The 27,951-nt window shown below is 41.8% G+C and overlaps 1 protein-coding gene and 1 long non-coding RNA gene across 2 annotated transcripts in view; one reads left to right on the top strand and one right to left on the bottom strand.

Moving 5' to 3' along the window:
- The window catches only part of LOC112252948, a 30,295-nt gene extending 7,496 nt beyond the window's left edge, over nucleotides 1–22,799 (top strand). The window contains exons 2-8 of the mRNA XM_024424671.2: nucleotides 2,019–2,854; nucleotides 11,270–11,431; nucleotides 15,612–15,777; nucleotides 16,638–16,771; nucleotides 16,958–17,079; nucleotides 20,601–20,705; nucleotides 20,897–22,799. Of these exons, the coding sequence (XP_024280439.1) occupies nucleotides 2,019–2,854; nucleotides 11,270–11,431; nucleotides 15,612–15,777; nucleotides 16,638–16,771; nucleotides 16,958–17,079; nucleotides 20,601–20,667 (1,487 nt within the window). The 3' untranslated portion in view covers nucleotides 20,668–20,705; nucleotides 20,897–22,799. The remainder of the gene's footprint in view (nucleotides 1–2,018; nucleotides 2,855–11,269; nucleotides 11,432–15,611; nucleotides 15,778–16,637; nucleotides 16,772–16,957; nucleotides 17,080–20,600; nucleotides 20,706–20,896) is intronic.
- A 2,510-nt stretch (nucleotides 22,800–25,309) lies between these two features.
- On the bottom strand, nucleotides 25,310–25,991 carry LOC121846720. The gene is made up of 3 exons (XR_006083669.1): nucleotides 25,862–25,991; nucleotides 25,591–25,644; nucleotides 25,310–25,407 (listed from the first exon to the last, which is right to left on the bottom strand). It is a non-coding gene; the product is annotated as an uncharacterized LOC121846720 (long non-coding RNA).
- Nucleotides 25,992–27,951: the final 1,960 nt, after the last annotated feature.

Raw genomic sequence — 27,951 nt, forward strand, 5'->3', positions numbered from 1 at the left:
GCCCACCTTGACAGCACTGAGCAACAGTATCATTTATGAATCTTTTCAAGAGGCTAACTTTGTGATCTGGAAAACCCCACGTAACTTTTCCACAATACCTTGATCCACTAGCTTTGGCCAATTTCGGTACATGTAAAATAATTGGGAAAACAGACATTTTGAATGGGAAGAGACCTGAGCCAGAATCAAGTCTGATAGGACCAAATAAGATTGAAATGCTATCATTGTTTTGGCAGAGCCACTATCCATTCCCAAAACAATATTATCACAACAGATTTTTTTTTCTCATGAAAAACATGGGTGCACTTTGATTTTTGTAGATGTTATTCACAGTGAAATAAAAAAAACTATGGGCTTTGTTTTGTGAGAAAAAGCTGCAAACAAACATGGTAGAGGTATCTCCACCTCATATACCCCTCTGAAATTCAAACTTAATTCCATACTAAAATCATTAAATAAAGCAATATCTCATTCATTTAACTTCAAAAGTAGGGAAACCGTATCACTGTCATGATTTATTACAATGTAATGGACTGGCTGCCTTTAAATCTGACACATCACCGTTTCCAAATAGTTTGGCAGTTGATGTTTTAATAAATCGTGGTGGCTACACCTACTTCCAATCAGTTTTGTGTACTCAGCTCAATGACTCATTTCCTGCCAAATTAGGTTTCGGGTATATAACGCAGCCTGAGCTCCTGTGAATTTCATTATTTATCATCCTACCCATGTCTCTTCCCCTCCAATCACAATGTCCGCCTGCCTCATTTCCTAACAACCAGAGATGCAATTACCCTATTAGTGTTTATACTTAAATGACCCACCACAACTCCTTAAGTAGGCATCATGTTAGAAGGTTTTGTTTTGTTTCTGTGAGCGGTACTGGGATTCAACTTATATTGATACTCAAAATACTTTACTTTTACTAGTCTTTTAGTTTTCACAAACGTGTCCTCCAACCCCCACCCCCTTAATAAAGTTCCCTCTAAAGTGGATGAAATCACTGGATTTATAACTTTTTTATCTCAAATTTCTATGGACCAGATATTCAATTTAAACAGCGGCTATTCCCCAAACCTTCTTTATTGTTGAAGTTTGATCTAACAATCTACTATTATGTTATACCAGAAAGGTTTATGGGTTAGATTTGCAGCACAGGACTAAACCTTTTTAATTGAGTAATACTAATATTTAATTAAAACCTCTTCACTGCTCAGGGATATGGTGGTATGTACGTTTGTTGTTCTGGAATTCAAGGTAAAGGAAAAAAAAATACGTTTGATTGACAGAGATGAGTATCAGATTGCAACGTGGCGAGAAAGCGGAGATGTCACATACGAGTGCCCCATAATGGTATTAACTGGACCTTAAGATCAAAGCTGGACAGCCCAGTGTGGGGCACTGGCAAATAATGTGCCCTAGGGTATTTGTGTACCTCCGAGTTGAAGAATGCTGGATGGTATAAAACCAGTCCTCAGGTTTCACAGGAAGATCCTCAAAAATCTCTTGGATCTATGTTTTGACAGTACATCTGTGTCATTCATGGTCACAGGAATTGGACATGCAACTGTGAGTCTTTTGGAATAAAAACACCATCATCCCGCATACACAAGAAGAGAGACTTTTTTCAAATGCTTGAGTCTACCCTCTCAACTTCTGTGTCTTACATTTTACTCTTTGACATCCACTCTCCTTAGGAAAGAGATATTGTAATTAGGTGTTAGGGATGTTCACAGATATTCTATGTCTGTTGTCAATAAAAGTACTTTTTTTTAATCTGAAAGAGTTAACTTTGAAAGAGTTAGCATTCTGACAATGGTATTTCCGAAGCCCTTAGGGTACTGCGATGCAACACTTGAAAACTGCCATTCACTCAAAAATGTATTTAGCATTTTATTTCATTTCATTGGGGATAACGGAGTGAAATTCAAGTGACTTGTGGGAACATTCGAAATAGGCAACTCTGCTAATGCACAAAAAAAGGCTGTTTTACTAATACTGCTTCTCATTATTCACAGGAAAGGGGGACAATGTGCTGGAAAATGAGGTTATCCTGACCAAGATGAAGCTCTTCAACAACTTCCATGTGAAGCTCCTCAACAACGATGTTGATTCTTCATCCACTATCGCCATGTCAGTTTCTGAGCAGGACATCTCAGAGCCTGTCAAAGGCTTGGAGGGGAATGCTGACTTGGATAACATGCCTGGACAGTCCCTGATGGAGTCAAGCTCAGACTACCTGTCAAACATTTTCTCAAACTCTCAGCTTTCCAGGCTGTACAAGTTTGAGTCAGAGGACTCTGGGGTGGAACTGCCCAGTGGAACCAACTCTCCCTCCACACCCACCGGCTCGGAGCAGAGCTTTGTGGTCCACAGCCGGGAACCCTCCTATGACTCCTGTAACCTCAACACTCCTGTCCCTACCCCAGAACCACTCCTCACATTTGACCAGTGCTCTGACACCAAACAAACAGAGGATATGAGAGACACACCATGTATGACTGCAGACAGTGCTGTGCAGGAGTGTGATATGGTGGAGTCGGGGGCTGAACTCAACACAGAAGTTGAGAGGGTAGACCTTCATATAACTGAGAAGGACATAGACATGGAGAGGGCCCAGCACACAGCCTTGAGGGACCCCACTGAGGACGGTAAAGGGGGTTCAGAGCAGCTGGGTGAAAACAAGGCTGTAACTGAGGGGGTCAACTCAGAGAACACAAAGCCCAGGAGACAGTGCTCTACAGGGGCCTGTGACGATATGACAGGGGTTGACTTTGAGCAGCGGCCTCTGAGGAAAGGCACGACAAGTGACAGCCTGGAGGAGTATATGGAGGAATGCTGCAGACTGAGTGAGGTAAAGATATTCCCTGCCCACTTGTTATTTACTCACAACCTCTTGGCTTCTCCCAGGGCTGCATGTAAGCCCACAGATATTTCTAATGTTTTATATTCTGTTTTATGTAGTAACCATAAAGTGTTATTTATGGAGAAACTATTCCTGACACAGAGCGATGCCTTAGTGCTGTTGTAGCTATGCCATCTGTGTACTTTCATCTGCAACATTAGGTCTGTTGAACAGAAGCAGGTACCTTGTGCTTCCTTTTATTTATATTTAACACATTTCCTGCTGTCTTTGTGCTTACAAAGTCAGTGAGCAACGACAATTAGCAGGGCTTGTTTTGACTTCCTCCAAATCGGCAGGGACTTGAGGAAAGGCCCCTTTTGGGTGGTGGACAACAAACATCTTTACACTCCCTGTCATTATCCCTAATTACCAACCCTTCCCAGCCTCTATGTCACCAGCTAATCACAGAACCTCTAACGACAACAAGTCTCCAGGAAGCTCTCTCTATGGGCAGGAAATTGGGGGAAATTGTGTGTATTTTGAGAGAAATTATCAACATTGTCTTTGAGATTTCAAGAGCGTGCTAGATTAAAACTAAGGTGAATCAAACCTCTAACAGACACTAAATTAGGCAATAAAGGTGTAGACCACGTCACATTATTGCAATATGAGAATGTCATACTGTTATAAGATTAAAAGGGAACAGTAGCTCATCTTAAACCCCTCTTTATGGGTAAAAAAAAGAAGAAACACAGTATTCTCATACTGAACCTCCATGAGAGATAGCTGAGCAACAACACACTACTTGACCCATTCACAATGGCCAGTAGAGGCACGTTCCCATAACGAAAGCTTGCCAATGAGAGCGGTGTTTTCATTCATGTCTGGAAAAAAATAGTATTATTTTTCATGTTCCAAATGAGAAAACAGTGTCCTCTTGCGGTGCTGCACCCGACAGCTGTGGAGCTTTGCCAACCAATACTAAGCTGTGTGATGTGCTGCTCGACTCATCACTATCAGCTCTCAGCACAGTCTTTCATACGGCGTCAACATGCACCTTCATCTGAATGTCTTGCTGATTTTGGTTTAGAGTGGAAATGAGAATCATGATAGTGAAACGGTTAATCTGACTGAAACACTTTGATGTTGTTCCAAAAAAAGGGTTATTCATTTTTGAATGTTTGCATAACATTTATATTACTGTAAGAAGGCCAGTCATGGATTTAATGAGGCAATAAGTGATACTATGTGCAACAAAAGTTAACATTTTTGTTGGCTTGAGTAAGCCTGGGACAGTTTGGTGTGCCGTCTCAAGCAAGCAAAGGTGAAAGTGATGCCCATGACAGCTATGACCTTTTGACAATTTCCCAGGACATAGATGGCTCTCTCTTCAGATCATATCTTGGATGACACCAGAGCTGGTAGTTGATCTCAAATCCTTTACATGAAACATACCATTTTCAACAATCCAATATTAATTAATGAGCCAACTAATCAGTTACACAATTTGAGGTGGCCAAACTAGAAAAACTAGGCCCGACTTCAAACCCCACATCTCTTAACAGATACTTCCCCATCTCTCCCTCAAAGACCTTTCACAACAATGTCACGTTCAAAAGACCCAGTCAAGACAAGGTTGTATTATGGCATACAGTAGGGGAATCTAAACACAGGGCCCGGTTGCATACAGGCTGAAAGGAAAAGGTGGAGAGAGCATGTGTTACAGTGCGGGGGCTTTATTCATGCTGCCGCATGTCACACAGCACCTGTTCATCTGGCTGTGGGGATATTGTCCTGGATAACCAGCCAGCTCCCCCCCTTTCTCTCTCATCTGGTTCCTGCCGCTCCCTGGAACCAGGGCCGGACGTCCTACCTAGACGCATCACACAGGTGTCAAATTGCTCCAATTACTCACATATTTACCCAGATAAAACCCTTTGATAGCCATTAGGGCCCCTTTAACGGACCAGTCGACTGGCTGGCGGGTGGCGATTATTTTGGGGGGCCAATCCGTGCAATACTTTAGGGGTGCATTGCTGACAGGCAGTCCGGTGGTTAAACTATTCATCATCATGGAATTTGTTAAACGCCATTGGCACTTGGATTGGAATCAGTGCTATGGTCAGATTATATGAAAGTATAACTCTTTGGCCATGCACACCAGAGGTGGGTTTCGCTTCGAAGGAGGAAGGCATATGAGGAAATAACTCCGTGCCTACTGTAAAATATGATGATGGATCTTTGATGTTATGGGGCTATTTTACATCCACTGGTCCTGGAGCCCTTGTTAAGGTCAACAGCATCATGAACCTTAGCAAGTACCAGGGGATTTTAGCCAAAAGCCTGGTTGCCTCTGACAGGAGGCTGAAACTTGGCCGCAAGTGGATCTTCCAGCAAGACAATTAACTCCAAGCACACATCAACAGCCACAAAGAAATGGTTAATTGACCATAAAATCAACAGTCCCTGGACTTGAACCTTATTGAAAACCTGTCATTCAAATTGAGAGGGCCATCCATAAGTGCAGACAAAGGATATCAAGGATCTCTAAAGATTCTGTGGAATGGTCTAAGATTCCTCCCTAAATGCTCTCCAATCTCATAAAACGTCTTATAGAAAGGTTCAGTGCCGTTATCCTTGCAAGGTGAGGTATTGAATTGTATTGAACAAAATCTTTCTCTGAACAACTGTATTAGTATAACACAATATAATACTTTTTTTGTGCATAGAATATAGGGCAGTATTTGTAATATTTACAACTTTATCAACGGTGCCAATCATTTTGGAACTGACTGTATTTCACCATAAAGAGAAAACGTTTATCATATGGATGTGTTTAGCTATCCGTCTGATCTCATGCGTGCAGGCCTCTATCCTTAGGGGGAATCACATGACATTCAAAGCATATTTCCCCTTGCTTGGCTACCCAGACTCCTCCCTCCGGCCAAACTCTATGCCACGCCCATGGACGTTAGTTTATTCTCCATTTCTTCTCCGCACTGAGTCTGGATCTGAGTACCTCTCTGACCCTTCACTGAATGCGAACACATTCAGGGCTGTCTGATTGGTCCAGAAACCGATGGGTTGGGCCAGAGCCAGAACACGGAGGTTTTGAAATTCATTATTGGCTTTAATACTCTGATTGGTTAGAGACGATCCACAGCTGATGACTTTATTTTGTACAACCCCCCTAGTGCCCCTCTTCACCACAAATTACTTCAATAATGGCAGTCTCAGACCAGGGCCGACCTGCCCAGTAGGCAGGATTAGGCAGCCGTCTATGGCGGCAGATTGACAGGGGGGGCATTTTCCGAGCTAAACTGACCAAGACGCACGCACCTTCAACAACACATAAAACCTCACATAATTCTGCCCCAAAACAATGACAATTTCTCTCAACCAGTGCCATATGGGTTTTTTGAAGAGCGCTGATGCCGCCCTGTGATAAGCAGTGCCTACTTTGTCACAGGCAGGGGCATAAATGTTTTGGCTTGTCCATTCCCAGCGTGTCTCTCCAGGATGCTGTTGGAGAGTTGCATCGCTGCAAATCAGGAATAATAAAGCCAATGCAACTGCATGGTTTACAAAATGGTAGGCCAACTACATGGATGGACATTCATACAATTCCATTGCGGGCTGACACTGTAGGCTACACCCCAATAAGCACAGACAGATGCCAACGTCTTTTGGATGTCTTTTTCTTTAATCCTGTCCGGACGTCTTTTTTTAATGTGCGTTCAGGACCAGCCTCGAACCAATTATAGACGTCCATGTTTGGTTCAGATTTGGTGTGGTCAGACCAGACTTGACTTAAACATCCACGGACTGTGATTTTTGTACTGGTCTGGACCAAGTCTGGACCAAATCATAACCAATCATAGACATCAATGTTTGGCTCAGATTTGGTCCGGTCTGGACAGGCCTTGATTTGGTCCAAAAATAGACATCTATAAATGATGTCCTTCAACTTTCATTCAGAACTGAAAATGAACCTGATTTCAACATCCGGAAAATTCATATTTATAAATGTCCGGAAAATATGTATTTTCACCTTTAATTCAGAACCTAAATGTCTGGAAAATACTTGTTTCAGACGTCTCTTCAACAACATTTTGCTTACTGTGAATATTCTAGATATGTGGGGAATACGAGGGCAGAAAATTATTTCTCCCTCTCCCCTAGGGGTGGCAGAACAGCCAGGCATTATGTTGCGAACAACAGAGCAGCGGAAATAATTTTGTTTGAGTCGTCAGGCTATATTTCCCCCCCCTCTGTTGAAGGATGTGTGGAACACTGTGAAATATGATGTCATAAAAGAATGAAGACGAGGGGAAAGATGGCAAGCCCTGCTAATTCAAATGGTGGTCCTGTCGAATTCCACAGCTGCAGCCCATAAGCATGCACATGATATACAGTACTAAACACACGTTCTGGGGGTTTCATATTCATTCCACTGATTCATCTATTTATGATGAACTGACCTGTGTTGATCGTGGTGCTCATCAAGACATCTGTAGAGTATGTGATAGGTGCTGTAAATAATATTTAAGTCCAATGTCAGGGATTGCAATGGGCCATACATGACTAATGTAGCTGCTGAATTTATGGACACCCAAGTACTTCCATGGGTTATTGTTGGCAGGTAGTAAGATAAACTTAGGTAGACCAGAGTCTTAGTGAGGTGTTGTTGGTGGCTAACAGAGAGAGGTAGCTAGCATCATTGGGGTAGTTAATCTCACCACTGACCCATAATGGCACTATGCCATACATTCTGTCTCTGTAAATCCTCAAGACCCCCTTTTCCTGTCCGCACAGACACACAGTGTGTTCTCCATAGAGTGCCAATGGAGATATACAACTCTCTCCCTAGATTGTGTGTGCTGAAAACAAATGGGTCTTCTGGACAGAAAAGCAGTATACGTGTACAGCACGTATCTTTCTCCCTATCTCTGTGTGCACCTCACATCTGGCACCACATTCCTTTCCAACACTGTCATGTTTAGGAAAGTATTTTTTGATGCGGCAGACACAGTGGAAATCTCCAGAACCAAGGCCTGAGGAGAGCCTCAGTTCTTCACCACAGTCTTTGATATCAGCATATCATGCTCACATTTTCTATGTTTAGCTAGAATAATATTCAAATCCTCAAACTCAAATTTTTGTCATTGTCAAGGCAACGGTTGGTCTTGTGTATTGGCTTCGGAAAAGACCTCCCCATAGGTCTCATTTTAACAAATGAACCTCTCCTATACCTCTATTTCACAACTTTGAAGGAAAGAGCCAAGTGAGAACTCATTCTCTAACTAGGCCAAAGCCTGGCATTTTATCTGCTAGCCAGCGATTCCCACGTTTGAAACATTGTTACCCCCTCACAACCCATGGGGCTAGAAGAAGCTCTGAAAAAGGGTGGGGGCATTCCCGGGACCCCGAGCGGTGATAAAATCAGTCCCACCCTGCGTCCATCACCGCCGTAGCCGATCTGAGTAAGACCTTTAAAAAAGGCTACGGGGCCAGATGGAATACCAGGACGCTTACTCAGAGCATGCGTTGACCAGCTGGCAAGTGTCTTCACTGACATTTTCAAACTATCCCTGACCCGGTCTGTAATACCAACTTGTTTCAAGCAGATCATCATATTACCCGTGCCCAAGAATGCCAAGGTAACCTGCCTAAATAACTATTGCCCGTAGCACTCATATCTATAGCCATGAAATGCTTTGAAAGGCTCACATTTACACCATCATCCCAGACACCCTGGACCCACTCCAATTCACATACCACCCCAACAGATCCACAGATGACGCAATCCCTATTGCACTCCACACTGCCCTCATCCACCTGGACGGAATAGGTTGGAATGCTGTTCATTGACTACAGCTCAGCATTCAACACCAAAGTCCCCTCCAAGCTCATTACCAAGCTGGGGAACCTGGGTCTTAATATCTCCATCTGCAACTGGATCCTGGGCTTCCTGACGGTCCGCCCCCAGGCGGAGCATAGACAACAATCCATCTGCCATGCTGACCATCAACACCGGGGCCCCTCAGGGGTGTGTGCTCATGTCCACATCACTAAGGAATTAACATGGTCCACACACACCCACAGAGTTGTAAAGAGGGCACGACAGCACCTCCTCCCCTCAGGAGGCTGAAAAGATTGAGCATGGGCCCTCAGATCCTTCAAAAGTTCTACAGCTGCACCATTGAGAGCATCTTGACTGGCTGCATCGCTGCTTGGTACGGCAACTGCTTGGCATCAGACGGCAAGGCACTATAGAGGGTAGTGAGTACAGCTCCCTGCCATCCAGGACTTCTACCAGGCAGTGTCAGAGGAAGGCCCACAAAATTGGACCAAGTCTGGAACCAACAAGACCCTGAACAGATTCTACCACCAAACCATAAGACTGCTAAACTAGACTCCTAAATAGCTAATCAAATCTCTCCCCACTGGTGCTACTGTCTATTATCTATCCTGTTGCCTTGTCACTTTAACCCTACCTATATATACACACATAGCTACCTCAATTACCTCGTAACCCTGCACATCGACCTGGTACTGGTACTCCCTGTATATAGCCATGTTATTTTTACTCATCATTCTTTTTCATTATTCACTGTGTATTTATTCCTCACGCCACTATTTCAATTATTTATTTTTCATCTTTAACTCTGCATTGTTAAAAAAGGACCTGTAAGTAAGCAATTCACTGTTATTCTACACCTATTGTTTACAAAGCATGTGACAAATAAAAATGGATTTGAAGACTGCTACCGGTCTCATATCCTTGGCCCATGACTTACTGTGTGTGAGGAGGAATCTCCTCCTTATCTTAATGAGCCCCCGTAAAACAGAGCTGGGATGACCAGGCTCCAGGCTAGACTAAAGGAACAGGCACCTGATCACTGTCCACCCGACTGATCATCGCTGAGGCCCTGGTCAGACACCTGCATGCCTGGGGAGATAAGGGGAGAGCCAGGACAGTACTGGACTTCTCCATGAGTCATTGACAAATGTTTCAAAACCACTGTCTGGGAAATGAGTAGCCGGTCAAGACTGTGTGTAATGGGCAGAATGTTCCTTTTTCTGTCAGTGGAAAGGAGTGATTTCAGTTCTCCTGACTGTTTTTTTGTGTCCCATTATTTGGCCTGCGTTTCCATTAGTGGACAGGTTCCTTACTGGAGTTTCACAGAAGTTGCACGGAAAAGCCTTCTGGGGGGAGAAAGGCTTCGAACTGAGCTTACTTCCTGCTTTTGTTGGGACACTGTGTGAAATGTGGACGATTGTATAAATATTTGCTCAAAATGTCCTTTTCATATTTCTGCAAATGTGAACATCTGCGCCTCTCGGGCTAACAGTCACACCATAAAACAAACATACAAACAATGGCACACAGCCATGTCTTTGTGTTCCCACACCAGTGCGGTCATAAGTTTGAACAAAATCGGCAATCACTGAACTTCTGCTCCAACCCTCTTAAAAAGGCACTACGTCTGTTTTTCCCAGACCTTTGACATCACCATGTCTAAGATGAACATCCAGCCACCACTGCCATCAATCAAACAACTACAAACGTATGCAGTGCCACTATGGTATGACGAGAGATTATGCAATACAGTCAGGATGAGGCTAGACCCTAACATAAATTCATATGAGTCACATAATCCCTTCCAGAGTCGACTCCTCCTGGTCAATGTTGACATGAAGCTAGGAAAAGACTTAGTGGCCCACGGCAGCAGGGGAATGCATTTAGTAGTGAAACAAACTCAACCGATATGGTTAACATGTAACAGGTCGTAAAATATCCCATAGGAACATTCCTGTTTAGATAAAAATGTAATGAAATAAAATGTGTTGAATACCAGAGAGGATGGATACCCTCCCCAGCAGGTTACATCATCTAACATCACCCTCTTGTTAAATCCACTGATCCTTTTAGGCATGTGATGCGGCACCTTTAAGGTGATGTTATGACTGGACCCAAGAATTTCAGAGGACCTAATGTTTTTTTTAAATCACACATTAACTTTTTTGGTGGATTAGGGACCAGTCAATGGTTTAGACTTTTATTAGGCATGACAAAGGAATGACAGAGCGATATAAACCACTGAAATCATTTGACCGTTTACCTCAACAATAGATTACAGCTCTCTCTCTCTCTCTTCCCCTCATAAAAACACACAGTTGAATTACCTACAAGCAGTAGCCCAGTAAATCCCATTGCTTACTGGTTACCCATTGTAAAGATAGGGAACTATACAAAAAACACATTCTTACAACCTTTCCTCAGAGAACATGTGGTAGTGTCTTGAAACACAATCTGTACATTTCACATCTAGTTCTCAACCGCAAAAGTTAAATTAGCAGCCCTACAGAGACCTATGACCTCACTAAGCTCACCAAACCCTCCTCTCTTTGATTCTTCAGGTCCACCAAGCCAGCTCCAACCCTCTGGGCTCCGGACTGGGCTACCTGGAGCACATCTGCCAGCTCATCGAGAAGATTGGTCAGCTCCAGGAGCACAACGTCAGGCTGCAGAAGCAGATCTGTGGTCTGCAGAAGGATGGAAAGATGGCCAAGAACAAAGAGGTGAGTCACATACTGTACAGACAGTACAATAAACTATCATCATCAGCATACTCACACAGTCCTGTCTTTGGAGTCGAATCTCCATTAGGTTAAAGCATCTGGATTGGGTGTATTGTCTTATTTTTAAAAAAGGCTTCTTATCAAAAATAGGCTTCCGCCATATTGCTTTTACATAACATATCCAGTCTTGTCAGATCAGGGAGGGCGAAGAGAGGAAGCACTGAGATAAAGCTGGTTTATGGCCAAACCATCGCTCTCAATGAGTTAACAACGTGAATGTTCTTAATGTAATGGTATTATGATTTATCTTATTTACGAAGCTCCTAAAACTGTTGTAAAAACATTGTAAAAGGCCGCTGTAGGTAGTGTAGGACAGACCCAAGAACATCGATCTTTGATTTGCAGTTGACTGCTGTCCAGGTGGTGCAAAGATAGCTATACATGCTTTGAAGTGAACGATTATGACCCACAGGGACGGACTGGCCAAATTTGGTCCGTCTTTCGCCCAGTGGGCCTGTTTAAATTGGGATTTTAGTGCAGAATGATAATTATTGGGCCTATAATGGGGGCATCAAGGAAAATGAATTGGCCGATGTGGGGGCCTCGAGACAAAAATAATGGTCCGGTATGGGGGCCTCAAGGGGAAAAAAATTGCGGTGTGTTAGACATGACACGGACGATTTCTGGTCTCAGTACGTCCTTACTCACTCATGCTGTCCCAGTGTACATTTAGCGGTTTCCAGAATGGCAGTAGGATGAACATGTATTTAATAAATAGAACAGATTGGTCCAGCAGTCTTTAAACATATGAGGCACACATTTAGGAAAGTCCTTATAGCATGGCAAAGAGACACCTTTATGTTTATATCAAAGTAATTAATAACAAGCACCAGGGGCTTTTCCTGACACCTGTTTAGAGAGAGCAGAGGAGTTAGGGTCTGTGGCTGGGACAATGGTTCATCATTCCTGATGATAACTAGACTACCTGAAAAATCAACATCTGAACCCCAGCAACATCATACAAACAAGATGATTTACCGGAATTGAAAAATAAACAAGAATAATCGGTTTATATCTGAAATTATGTCCATGTTAGCTAATCATATTATGTAGCTGTAATATCACTGTCTTCACAGCTCTTCAAAATTAGATATAGGTAAAGGTTCAAACAAATGTGGCTATGAAAATGCACAAAGGCAAGGCCAACGTCAGCATTAAAATAGGGCAATTTACGTTTTTTTGTTTCTCTGTAGCAAGCACCAGTTAGAGTAGCATTCCAGTAAACTCTCATAAAATAGCTAAAAATCTTCTCAGTTAACAATGTATAACCTATAAAATCCCAAGGCCAGCTCTCCTCACTCTTGCTTTCCGTTCCCAAACAAGATGAATAAATTGGCTCTGAATGTAATCTTACCAACGCCAGAGAGAGAAAATACCATTGGTTATTTATGGATTTAAAAAAAAAGTTGTGCCGTTGTTTAAAAAAATCTGTATGGTAATAACATGGGAACATGGGTGAAAATGAATAAAACATTAATTGAATAGAAAATTAGGAATGTATAGTTTAGAGTCCTAACACTACCTCAAGTTTATGTTTCAGTATCGGTTGAACCCAACTCAACAAGTGTTCATAGTTAGTCTTTCGGAATCAGCTCAACACAAGAAAAAAAAAAATCAACTTGGATTTGAAAAACAACAACCCAGGCACTAGATTTGGGTGACACCTTATTGCATTGTATTCAACTTTGCCCCCTCTCTTGTGACATTTGCCTGTGCTTCTAAAGAAAAGTACTTTGGCATTGTGTGGATGTCTCGCTTTCCTTTTGAGACTTTGGCACAATACCGGAGCGGCTATGTTCAGGGGGTTTCAGAGAGCTTGTTCCAAACTAGCTCTGTCAGTTTGGGCCTGGGGGCCGGAAAAGCTTTCCACTGAAGCAAAGGGTGAGCCCAGCAGGAGCCTACACTTCAAAGTCTTCAAAGAGAGAGAGAGAGACAGTGAGAGAGGGACAGTGAGAGGGACAGTGAGAAAGGGGCATTGAGAGAGGGACAGTGAGAGAGATCCCAAAAAGTGCTCTTTCAAAAACAACCACATGCTCTCTAACTAAAAACCCTCTTCAACAATCTTAGCAGGACTTACAATTCTTTAAGGTCATCAAATTCGGATATGATTTTACCTCGATAATTCTAACTTTCCATTCAAATGTAAGATACACGGACATAATGTGGGTGTCATTCTCTCTGGGCCCAATCCGGTCTTGAAAGATGTGCACACGATTTTCAGATGGTTTTGAGGACCACACCAGCTGTCCTCCCAAGCGTTTAGTAATAATTTCCCCTGCTGTGAGTGTTTCTATGTTTAGGCCACAACCTGAAACATGTAGATGACACATCAAAAGGATGAGCAAGTCAGCTGGGGCACATCTAAGCCCCATGAATGGTGGTGCTGACACTTATGGTTCCCTGTGCCTAGGCCCATCTACCCAACCTTTCACATCAGCACCAGGGTCACTGCTGGGCTCATTATAAACACAGAGACCCAGACAATTGCATTAGAGCCAACCTACCACGACCAGGGTGGTTTGGGGTTTCTTACGATCAGTCAGATGAACTGAGACGCACAAAAATATCTAGAATCAATACTAGAATGGAAGAAAACTTTAATCAAGTTTCTAATGTGAGCAATGAATGTGAGCTCACTTGTCAGCTCTCAAGCTCCCCTTTTCCTTATTCTAAAATAAGTACTACCTCAGACAAAGGAGCCGTCCGAAGGCTGTCCCTGGGTTATTGAGAAACGGGATGTGATGAAGGGAACATTCCAGAGCCGGAGTGTTCTGGACCTTCCCTTTTCCCCTGAGTGCACAGAGACATAATGCCTCCAACAGTTTAATCCTCTTCTTTTGGTCAGAGGTCAAATGCCTGGTGTGGGCGGCCCTCTGAGTCCCCAAAGGTGGGAGCTGCCTCCTTCTAAGGGCTAAGTACACACAGATGGGGTGGTCCTTGGAGAGGGCAAAGACCACCCCTTCTCAGTAGAGAGGGTGTCTTCACAGAGGGGAGAGTGTGGTTGTGGGTCCAGCGGGGATATCAGACTGTGGTCAAAGTTCAGTAAAAACTAAAACAAAGCAGTGGAGCAGGACTTCAGTGGTCATTCATCGTGCCATGCTTACCCATGTTTCGGTATAAACGTCTAGTGGTTGCATAACAGGCCATTCAGAGTTCAAATAAGGATTTCCGGGAGAGAGCACTGTCCAGAGATGGTTATTTTAGTGTAGAGTTTGCACCATGTGTCCAGGATAGAGTTAACTTCAGTGTGGAGAATGAAATTATTTTGCACAAGATTAGGAAATGACTTCACCTAAATGAGTCACTTGGGTTACAGCTCTGGGTTCTGAAGTTGTGCAGGTGGCGAGTGTGTAACATTCACGTGATGAAAAATCCCCCTACTGTAAAAGTGACACTGCAAGTTTGATTGTTAACAATGAAGCAGGAAAAAACAACTCTCATCTCCAGGCTTTCATCTTATTCCATTTATGCTACAGCTGGGCATCTGCGTGGTTTGAACTTCAACAGGATTTTACGTTAGCGTGGATGTGACGTCCAGAGTTTCCTCAGCTGGGATAAATGGATGGGAACTTTTTCCAACTCTAAACAATGACTCGGAAAGTCTCTGATTTTTCTATGAACTACCACACATGTAACTGCATAGCGCATATGTTGTAGGCTTGTGAGAAGAAAATAGCTAGGCCTACTATGGATAAGTGGATGTAGAGTTTTGAAGTACATTTTGTTTAGGTTAGGTTGTCATAAATCCAACTCAATCTTGAAAAGAAATAGGAAAATACACACTCTATGCATGAAAACAACAAATCAGGTTATTACATTAAAGTAAGTTTAAAATAGTCAAACAAACTCAGATATCACGTAACATTTTGGCAGCAGAGAAGGCCTAAAAATGCAAGATTGTGATGGCCAAAGCACATTTTCACTCTTTGTAACAGGTGGTTGCTATCTGAGTCAAGTAAGTACTGTCGGAGGACCCTTGACCCCACGAGCGAGAAAAACAGTAAAACTAGATTCTGATTGCAAATACATTTAATATGCAGTGTTTTCTCATTGTTTTGATGTGGTGGTTTGTCCCTCCTTACTCACAGTCCTGTACCCTCTCTTCCTGTCTGTCCCCCAGGACTTCTTCCTGCAGCACTGTAGCTGTGGAACGGCCGGCCTGGCCTTTCAGGAACAGAAAAGACACTCCAGGAGTGAGTTCCTGACCACATCCATGAGTGGCACCCTCTCTGACCTCTCCACCATCCCTGAGGTCACACGTCACACAGGACTCACAGCCATGAGAGGTCAGTTAACTGCTTAATAACATGATAACAACCCATAATCAACATCCAGTCAACTCTCCTCACTCAAAATCCAATGAATATGCCATACATTCTCAAAAAGTGTTTTTGGCACAGTTTGACAGTCATTTCATCAGATGTTTTCTACGCAACCTTTTCGTTTCCAGTGTATTATTTCATTGGCAGGTAGATTAGCAGTTAATAACCTGCTCCTGCGGGCCTCATTCAGTCGCACACAACGACATAAGACCGAATTAAAATACATGTTTCCCCAACGTTTTCCTGAAACCGATCTAATGGGTTTATTAAAACATTATGAGTGAATCTTAGGTTTCAAAACGTGACCGGGTGACACCCAAGGTGTGTTTTCGCCTTATCATCTCACATAACATTCCAAGGAATGCTAGTCACCCAGCAACAGAGTCATTTTGCCAAATGTTTTTACCCTGCTGTTTTCGTGCAGGTCACATTCCCGCAGGTGGGCGGGTGACAGTAACGTGGTCCAGAGGAGATCGCTAAATTATTACTTGAGCAGGAGAGGGAAATTCCTGGCATTCTGCATATGGAAGGAACATATAACGTACCATGGATTTAGGAATTTCTTGCTCCTCCAATAGGCAGGATTCTGGAAACTGGAGCTGGGAAGTAGGGGGATGGCAAATGGTCCTCCTTGTACTGCGATAACAGATTGAGGGGGTGGGGAGGTTGAGTGGGAAGTGGTGGCAGGGCGAAAACAGGGGGTCCTCTGGGACAGCTGATTCACATCACCATGTGTCATAATAGTTTTCCTCCACTATGAGTAGTGAGTGGTTCCAGCCCTCATGCCACTAATTCATATCATATCTCTCTCCTTCTCTCTATAGAGAGTGACCAAGGTAATAACCAGCCCCTGGTGCCCCTTTGTAGGAGGGGCCTGAATCGGAGGAGCTACACAGAGGGAGAGACACGCTCCTCTCTCTTTGACAGTACAGAGGGTCTCTCTGCCCCACACAGACGGGTGAGTCACAAACATTCCTCCTCTGACTCACTGGGCTGTGCACAACAGCCTCAACCCCTGTTTGCGGTCTAAATATGTACATCTGCACAACACAATTTTACAGTAGATTTAAAAACACTGTCCTGATCAAACAGTGGGGAAAGAACCTATTTGTTCATGCTGAGATATGTGTGTTTGGTTGTGTAGGTGAGTGAGAACTACACATGGGGCAGAGTGAAGGATCTGGTGAAGAAGACCAAGCTGAGAAACCAGACCAGACTGGGACAGACATCCACCTCCCTGAAGAGATCCTGTCCACAGCTCTACTGGTGAGGACCTCTCAAGAAACTCTATACTCTAAAGTATTTTCTAAAAAATTCTGTATTTCTTACTACAGTATTTACAGTGCAGTATTTCTTAATAAACACACAAAGAAACATTATGAATACCACATTGGAAATGTCCACAAAACATAACAATCAGGACTTGGCTTTTGTCTCAACTTGTCAGCCATTTGAGATTGTCTGTTCTAGCTGAAGAAACTAAAAAAAGGTCACTAAAGATAACAGTTGGAGCTTGGTCCTTCAAAGTTGTGTGAACATCTTGAACTGATCATGATACAAGAACAGAGAGGTCAAGTTGTAATTAATCACAGCTCTCTTTAGTTTCATCATCATTTGTGGGTGTGTGCACCAACTAACTTTTAAATCCTTTAGTCTTTGTAGAAAGAGTAGTTCAAACTGTCATTGGCATTAGGTCATAGGTTGTGTTTATAGAATGACTCAACTCCTGCTTTCTAGAAAGAAAAACACTGAAAATACTGAAAATGTCCGACCAACTGATATCATCTTACCATTTAGAGATAATTACTTAAAGCTACAATATGGGCAAAATTGGCATCGAACGTGAGGTATACAGTACCAGTCAAAGGTTTAGACACACCTACTCATTCCAGGGTTTCTTTATTTTTACTATTTTCTACATTGTAGAATAATAGTGAAAACATCAAAACTATGAAATACATAACCAAAATAAGTGCTAAACAAATCAAAATATATTTATATTTGAGATTCTTCTAAGTAGCCACCCTTTGCCTTGATGACAGCTTTGCACACTCTTGGCATTCTCTCAACCAACTTCATGAGGTAGTCACCTGAAATGCATTTTAACTAACAGGTGTGCCTTGTTAAAAGTAAACATTTGGAATTTCTTTCCTTTTTAATCCGTTTGAGCCAATCAGTTGTGTTGTGACAAGGTACGACGGTTGGTATACAGGAGATAGCCCTATTTGGTAAAAGACCAAATCCATATTATTGCAATAACAGCTCAAATAAGCAAAGAGAAACGACAGTCCATCGTTACTTTAAGACATGAAGGTCAGTCAATACGGAAAATTTAAAGGAGTTTGAAAGTTTCTTCAAGTGCCGTCGCAAAAAAACATCAAGCACGGTGATGAAACTGGCTCTTATGAGGACCGCCACAGGAAAGGAAGACCAAGAGTTACCTGCAGAGGATAAGTTCATTAGAGTTGCCAGCCTCAGAAATTGCAGCCCAAATAAATGCTTCACAGAGTTCAGGTAACAGACACATCTCAACATCAACTGTTCAGAGGAGACTGTGTGAATCAGGCCTTCATGGTCGAAGAAAAGCATTCCAGGTGAAGCTGGTTGAGAGAATTCCAAGCGTGTGGAAAGCTGTCATCAAGGCAGAGGGTGGATACTCAAATGATAAAATATATTTTGATTTGTTTAACACTTTTTTGGGTTACTATATGATTCCATATGTGTTATTTCATAGTTTTGATGTCTTCACTATTATTCTACAATGTAGAAAATAGTACAAATAAAGAAAAACCCTGGAATGAGTAGGCATGCCCAAACTTTTGACTGGTACTGTATATCTGTCATTCTCATTGAAAGCAAGTCTATGAAGTTGTATATCTGTTCTGTGTGTGCTATTTCTATGCTGCCCGTTTTTAAGTTTCGTTTTTGCGTCTTTTACTTTCGTTTTTGTACAAAATACAATATTTTTGCTTATGGAAAATATATTTCACCACTGTTTCGATGGTACAACAATTCTCTAAACTATAATTGTTTGTTTTGTCACATAAATGGAAATTAGGCAAACTATTAGAATTTTAGCAACCAGGAAAAGCAACCTGGTCTCAGAGCATTTCGTATTATTCTGTAAGTAAATCCATGTTTGGTATGGTTACATAAGACAGATGGTTACTTAAGGCAATGAATGAAAGGAGGGTGGTTTTACGGGGTGGATAGGTTGTCATATAATTTGAATGTCTTTTTAGCTACTTTGCAACTACTTAACATGTTAGTTATATCTTCCCGTAACCCTAACCCTTTAAAAGAACTCTGACCCCTAGCCTAGCTAATGTTAGACTCCTACCCACCTAGGTAGATTTCGTAACATATCAAAAGTTTAGCAAATTCGTAACCTATTGTACATTTTGCAAAACTAACAGAAATTGTAATTTGCAATATTTCATACGAAATGGGTGATGGACAGCCACAAATTAATACATACTATACGAAACGTAGCATATCGTACTAAATGGAGTGTCTCGGATTTACGTAGAGAATAATGCGAAATGCTCTGAGACCAGGTTGGGAAATGGTGGAGCGATTTCAGCATAGAGCATCTTTAAATAAAATTACTTTAATATGGCTATTTAAATCAGATAAATACCAATGTGGCTCCAACCTACCTCATTTGTTGAACAAAACACAATGTACTACAACACTAATGAGTTCTACATAATGTCATCATGTAGTCCTATTAAAATAATAATGTGGCGCAGTGGTCTACTCTGGGTTTGAGCCCAGGCTCTGTCGCAGCCGGCCGCAAACCGAGAGGTCCATGGGGCGACGCACAATTGGCCTATCGTCATCCGGGTTAGGGAGGGTTTGGCCGGTAGGGATATCCTTGTATCATCGCGCACTAGCGACTCCTGTGGCGGGCGCAGTGCACGCTGACCAGGTCGCTAAGTGTACGGTGTTTCCTAAGACACATTGGTGCGGCTGGCTTCCGGGTTGGATGCGCACTGTGTTAAGAAGCAGTGCGGCTTGGTTGGGTTGTGTTTCGGAGGACGCATGACTTTCGACCTTCGTATCTCCCGAGCCCGTATGGGAGTTGTAGCGATGAGACAAGACAGTAACTACTAACAATTGGATACCATGAAATTGGGGAGAAAAAGGGGGTAAAAAAATACATTAAAATAATAATGTACTCATTCTCTAACTGTATCATACTGAATTCATGTGTCAGCTTTTTTTTTTTAAACACACAGGAATCTACGTCAACATAATGGGAGTAGATATTTAAAAAAAGATGTGGATATTTTGGGTTAGAAAATGTTGGAAGCACCAAAACTATATGACAGGTTCTTGGCAAATCATTCCAGATATATTTTTTATTAATGCGAGTCAGTGGAAGAATTGTGGTATTCTGTTGTTTGAAGGTTGTAGAACATAGGAATTTGGTGGGAGTTGCAGGGCTTGAGGAAAGAACAGCTATTTCTTTGGCCCTTCAACCTATTCCACATGCTGGATGGGGCACTCCTCAGACAGAGGGTGGGAGCTTGGCACGGACACAGACGATTAGCGGAGGGGTTGCCGTGTCAGGTTTGAGGTATGCTGGGAGGAGTTGGAGAATTCCCAATGTATTTCACAGTGGTCCAATGAGATATAGAGATGCTATGCATAATTTATCTAAAGGGAGACCCTCTCTTAGAAATAAATGCATGTGGAAAAAAACATCCTGGTCTCAAGCATTCTGCATAGCTCATTGTAACAGCATTGGCGCACACCAATAACAATGCCCAATTTCCATACAGCCCTGACCTGGGACAAGTGGAACTGCCAGGAAGAAACAGAAACTCCATGGTCGCCTTGGGCCATTAGAACAAACTGGACTTCCAGTGGCCCCAATAACAAAGAAGGTACACAAAGTTCTGAAACAATCAAAATATAGCTAACGTATAGTGAAACATGTTGGAAGCATGCTGTGAACGTACAAGCACAACTCATTTAGCAGCTATCATATGATTAATGGCCAGCGTATCTTAAAGCTATCCATAGAGGTGAAGAGGCAACACTTTTTAAACACTGAACGTCTTTGTTTTCTACCTAGATACGAAACAGATGGCCCAAAGTGGGAAGAGACAGCCCTGAAGAGGAGGACAAAGTGAAGTTGAACAGATTCTTGACTGGACTGGGATATGATGAGTGTGAAAGGAAGGATGAGAGAAAGAACACTTGTGATGGATGACAAAATTTGAGTGAGGAGTGAAAAGAAAACAAAAAGATGGATGGTCATAGACATCTCTCTCTCTCTTGCGATACAATTCTAAAATAAGGGATTTTATTGTTTCAAATAAGGGAACATTGGTATGTATGAGAATAGAGATGCATTTACTCCACAACGTACATGAAAACGATATAAATTATTTAATCTTGTACTATACTCGTTTTCTATACAATTCATATGGTAGCTTAATGTCTTCTCTAAATGTATTTTATACATTCAGGCTGACATTTCAATACTGTGTGTTGATGGAGCAAACAATAACTCTTTGATATGGTCGTTTCATCAAAGAAATAGACAATATTCTGGGGTGGAAATAAAGACTTGGATTATCATTGACAGTGATTAGATAGAGTACATTAGAAAAGGCTGCTTGTTGAATCTTGCTTTCGTCTATGGTAAAGTCTGCTCCCAATTGAACATGGCTGCTGCATAATAACATTATTTACAAATGTCTCGTGATCCATTATGTGAGAGAGAAGTCTACAGTAAGACAAGTCATGCTCCCATGAACAAATGTGAAACATACACATATCGTACACATATCGTACATATTTCAGAATTGTACTTGCAGAATCTATACAACATATTTAGTGTGATTTATCTTCTTGTTTTGAGTGTAGGCCTATATAGGCTAGGTGTTTGCAATATGGACCATACATGGATGACAGATTGTGGTATATATGTTGTGTGATTGTGCTGTACATAACACATGTTCATGTAGTGTGTGTACAGACAGTATGATTGTACAGGAAGGGAGTTATGTCTGTAAATTCCTATGTCTATATGATGTAAAGTTATCATTATTGGAGAGAGAGGTTCAAGATCCCTAAAGATAAAATACATTTAAAAAAACTGCTGTCAGATGTTACGATGACATTTCCCTAAGGTATTTTAATGTTCCTGTCAAACATTTGTTAAAAAAACAGTCAATATATATATATTTTTGATATAAATTGATATGACTACAAGATGTGATTTACTAGAGTCTGCTGTTGCTTGTTCATCTTCAAGATATATATTGTTTTTGGTCGGGATATATATTGTTTTTGGTCTGGTTTGACTAGCTAACAGTGATTTAGCTTTTCTACACCACTGTTACATCACTATGAGGTTATTTGATAACAGACAGGCGAAACAAGTGCCACAGGGCTTTGGAAATCTCACTGGGCAACTAGAGAAGGTAAGTTTCACACAAAAACTTTGGAAAGGATTATTAAATTGGCTTTAAAGCCTTGACACCTACCTGAAAAACAGCAGCAGCTAATTTCAACTGCTCAAAACTGTCCATTGTGTAAATGACAGGAATGGAGTTAATCCAATTTTACAAGACACTAATCCCACAGAAAGAACGCAAACAATAGTTAGTTATCCAGTATGTACTTCAGCAACGTGAACTAGAGTGTAGTACAACACTAATGAGTTCTACATAATGTCATCATGTAGTCCTATTAAAATAATAATGTACTCATTCTCTAACTGTATCATACTGAATTCATGTACCTCTAAATACTCTAATCAAGTAGAATATAAATGTGTTGCAACTGAGAGGCAGTAAAGGCTGTCAATATGTATGATACATTTGTCGGGCTGGTAACTAAAGACAAAAGATAGTGATATCTGTATATTGTATATTGTACAATTTACTGCAATGGATGAAAAATCTCAATATGCATATTGCATCATTATTCAAAGTTATTTTTCAAAATAAAGTTGACATTTCCTAAGACATGAAATGTATGCTGTGCTTCTGTGGTTTTAGTTCATTTTAAATCACTCACTGACCCCTCACAGGATATGAAGCAAATCATGTTTCTTATAGAGAGGACGTAAAGAGCACTACCTCAGTAGAAACTAGCTGATCTTGCAAATAAGTGGAAAGATACACTCAACTGTGTGTGCTTAGACAGAGATTCCCCTCTCTTTATGATTCATACCAATAAGTAATGAATACTTATTCTCATCCAGGAAGAACTGCAGGAAGCGGACCAGCCTTTTCCAATTAGAGAGGACCTTCACAGCCAGTGACTCAGGAGATTCATACTTCTTTCTGTCCAGGCTGAACATTTGTTGGATAAAAGACAGAATCCGACCCTGGAAACACAGAAGGGTATCTGTCACTATAGCGAAGATGAAGGGAAACTCATTGATCGCCACATCATGGTAAAGTAGGTCTGTATCAAAGGATACTGTATCAAAGGATACTGTATCAAAGGATACTGTATCAAAGGATACTGTACAATATTAAATGACTACAACATACGGAGCAAAGCAAGCTAACTCACTCACAGTTGAGAGAAGGACAACAACAAACAGGCCTATACCAGGTATTCCCAAACTGGAGTACGCCAAATAAAAATGTGATTCACATTTTTGTTAATAAAAATTCCTTCACATTTTCACAGGGCTATACATTTGGGTGAGGTTTTTTCCCCTGCCCGAGCAGCCTCGTTTCACTGACAAAAATAAAACTAAACCATCTAGTGTTCAGCGAAATAACAACACAATGTGAAATACAGATAGTCTAGGCAGATAATTAACATCCAATCACATTAAGCGTTACTGTCTCACAAGAATTCCACTGATGGTCCGTATGTAGCCAAACGTAGCTGCTGCTCATGTTGGTATCTGTACTGATGGCGCAAAAGCCATGACAGGGAGACATAGTGGTGTGGTAACGCACATGCAAGCAGTTGCTCATGATGCCACTTGGGTACACTGCAGTATCCACCGAAAGGCTTGCATGCGCCTGACTGCAAGAAAGACGTTTTGGAAACTACAGTGAAAATGGTTAACTTTGTTAAAGCAGGGCCCCTGAACGCTCGTGTATTTTCTGCACTATGCAATGATATGGACATTGACCATGTAACGCTTTTACAACATTTGCCCCTTGATAACCAGCACACATAACCAGTGCGCTGGTTATCAAGGGGCAAAGTATTTACACGTTTTTTAAATTGAGAGACGAGCTTAAAGATGTCTTTACTGACCATAATTTTGACTTGTCTGACTGCTTGCATGATGACGAGTTTCTCACACGACTGGCCTATCTGGATGATGTTTTTTCTCGCCTGAATGTCTGAATCTAGGATTACAGGGACTATATTCAATGTGCGGGACAAAATTGAGGCTATGATTAAGAAGTTGGAGCTCTTCTCTGTCTGCATTAACAAGGACAACACACAGGTCTTTCCATCATTGTATGATTTTGTGTGTGCAAATGATCTCAAGCTTACGGACAATGAAAAGTGAGACATAGCGAAGCACTTGAGTGAGTTGGGTGCACAATTACACAAGTACTTTCCCGAAACAGATGACACAAACAACGGGATTTGTTATCCCTTTCATGCCCTGCCTCCAGTCCACTTACCAATATCTGAACAAGAGAGCCTCATCGAAATTATAACAAGCGGTTTTGTGAAAATTTTACTTAATCAGAAGCCACTGCCAGATTTCTGGATTGGGCTGCGCTCAGAGTATCTGCCTTGGAAAATCGCGCTGTTAAGACACTGATGCCCTTTGCAACCATGTATCTATGTGAGAGTGGATTCTCGGCCATCACTAGCATGAAAACTAAATACAGGCACAGACTGACTATGTGGAAAATTATTTAAGACTGAGACTCTTTCCAATACAACCCAACATTGCAAAGTTATGTGCATCCTTTCAAGCACACCCTTCTCATTAAATTGTGATTAACTCACCACAGGTTTTGATGAACATAAGGTTTTACATGTAAGATGGTTAAATAAAGAGCAAAATGATTGATTGATATTATATTATTATTTGTGCCCTGGTCCTATAAGAGCTCTTTGTCACTTCAGATAGGCAGGGTTGTGACAAAAACTCATACTCATTCTTATGTTTAATAAATGTATTGCCTAGTGTGTGTGTGGCAGGCTTACAATGATGGCAAAAAACAACATTTGAGAGTGAGCTGACCCTGGTGCTAGAGGGGGTATGCAGCTGGAGGTTGAATGTTTGAAGGGGTACGGGACTATAAAAAGTTTGGGAACCACTGTCCAATAGGGTATTTTGTCAGTACAGGACCTTTTTTATTTCTATATTCTTATTTTAAATGTATGTAGTTCTGTCCTTGAGCTGTTCTGATCTGTTACTGTTCTGTATTATGTCTTGTTCTGTGTGGACTCCATAGTAGCTGCTGCTTTCGCAATAGCTAATGGGGATCCTAATAAAATACCAAATGACAAGTCACATACCCTAAGAAGGATGTAGAATTCTTTGGTCTTGCTCTGTGGTCCATAGGCTGCCCACAGGATCACTGGGTCTGTGTAGTCAAACACCTCATACAGATGGTGGTACAGCGCATCAGGCCTCTACGGACACACATAGATACATTACATCAGAACCAAGCTGACATCTCCTGGTAATATGTGGTAATGCATGTACGATAAATGAAAAATATTAATACTACTTGAATGTATTTTTGCCCACACCTTTCCGGTGTTGATAATAAAAATACAGACAACAGCCATGCAACAGTTTTTTTTCCATCCTACCATTAAACACTCCCTCTTCTTCTTAATTTGTGACCAGGCATAGAACATCACAGTCTGTGAAGACATTTTAAAACAGACAGTGACAGTAGGGGTGGGTTCACCTTATTGCATGTTGAACGTGAACAAAAAGGTTTCACCCTCACACATACGGTATATCATTGTGATAGGATGTTAAAATCCTCTTTAGTAATCTCATTATAAATCAATACTGAGTGCGCGTATCATTTACAACATTTATTTGCTATTGATTATGAGAATAAAAAAAGCGTACTGTTTTCTTAGTGCCCTCGGAGATCCACGGGGTGCGTAGAGTTGGCTTTAAGATGGCTGGAATGTACTCCTGGCATTCCAGCACCTTCAGCACAATGGACTCGTAAAATATGTCATAAAAGCCAACGGTGTGCATCTAGAGATAGCAAGCAGGGAGCATAGCCATTGTTCAGTGAAATATGGAGGGACATTTTCTCTGGTATGGATGATATACAGCAGGGAAAATCGTACTGTTCCCTTCACGTCTAAATCAGGTTTCCACAGACTCAACAGTACAAGTAGGTCTAATAACTTTAGTTTTAGTTCACATGGTGCTGTGATGAACAATATTTAACAGACATATACAGCCAGATGTATTGCTATGTGGGGGATGGACAACAAAATAGAACTTAACAGTAATATTAAAAAGAGAAGAATTGAAAGTGGGTATTCATGTTATAACATGATTACAACAGCATATGGTCCTATAAAAGTGAGAGCTTGGATGGTACTGATATAATGCGTCTCCATGGCAGCAGCTCACCCCTGCCTCCTGGCACTCGTCAACGATGTCTGGCCAGTTTGTTGGATTTTCAGTGAATGCCATGAGCTTTTCCCATACCAGACCAAAGCCCTCCGAGCTCTACAGAGGTCAACACACAACCAAACAAACAAACACTCAGAGGCTTCTAATGGCATGATTCCAACATGGGACAGATCTGATATTCACTGTGTGGGGTTTCTGGGGAAAATAGGCTGTTTTCCAATGTCCACCTCCAGAGGAATTCAGGAACAAATGTGCGATGCATAGAGAATTATGAACAAACCCACTGAGAGACATACAGGCCTATTAAACCCACAAGGTCACATAGCAGGGAGAGTTACAACTACTGTTCAAACACTGCAGGGCTTGTCTCGATAAATGCCAAGCTCTTACAGTAGATGGCAGCTAATATAATGGATGCAAGTATTGAATACCTACTGAAGCATTTATTCTCGCGGAACATCTATACTGAACAAAAATATAAACTCCACATGTAAACACAACAAGTGTTTGTTTCATGAGCTGAAATAAAATATCCCATACATTTTAGATATTCACAAAAAGCTTCTCTCTAAACAATTGTGCACAAATTAGTTTATATCCCTATTGGTGAGCATTTCTCCTTTGCCAAGATAATCCATCCACCTGACAGGTGTGGCATATCAAGAAGCTGATTAAACAGCAGGATCATTACATAGGTGCCCCTTGTGCTAGGGACAATAAAAGGCCACTCTAAAATGTGCTGTTTTGTCACACAACACAATGACACAGATGGGTTAAGTTTTGAGGTAGCGCACAATTGGCATGCTGACTGCAGGAATGTCCACCAGAGCTGTTGCCAGAGAATTGAATGTTAATTTCTCTACCATAAACCGCCTCCAACGTCATTTTAGAGAATTTGGCAGTACGTCCAACAGGCCTCACAACCACAGACCGTGTAACCACACCAGCCCAGGACCTCCACATCCGGCTTCTTCACCAGCGGGATCGTCTGAGACCAGCCACTTGGCCAGCTGATGAAACTGAGGAGTACTTCTGTCTGTAATAAAACCTGTTTGTGGGGAAAAACTTATTCTGACTGGTTAGGCCTGGCTCCAAAGTGGGTGGGCCTATGCCCTCCCAGGCCCACCCATAGCTGCACCCCTGCCCAGTCATGTGAAATCCAGAGATTAGGGCCCATTGAATTTATTTCAATTAACTGATTTCCTTATATGAACTGTAACTCATTGAAATTGTTGCATTTATATTTTTGTTCAGTAAATTTCCAGAGGGTGTGGTGGATATATTACAAGCTACATACCTTCCCTGCTAAAGATAGTAGCCCTCCTATCAGGCTCTTTCCTGTCTCCTTCAGGAAGTGTTTGGCCTCCGGGTCTCTGAGAATGAGCTTTGGTACAGGAAACAGATATGGATGAGCGACGCTCTGTTCAGCTCTATGTGTCTCTGGCTGACAAATGACTAGTCAGGGGATTGCTTACTTCAAATGCTTGACGGATCGCACTGAGCTTGATGTTGATGAAGGCATCATCCTCACTTTCTGAAAGGTAGGGTCTATGATAAAGAGTACA

Source organism: Oncorhynchus tshawytscha, linkage group LG06, assembly GCF_018296145.1.
Source record: "Oncorhynchus tshawytscha isolate Ot180627B linkage group LG06, Otsh_v2.0, whole genome shotgun sequence".
Taxonomy (NCBI): domain Eukaryota; kingdom Metazoa; phylum Chordata; class Actinopteri; order Salmoniformes; family Salmonidae; genus Oncorhynchus; species Oncorhynchus tshawytscha.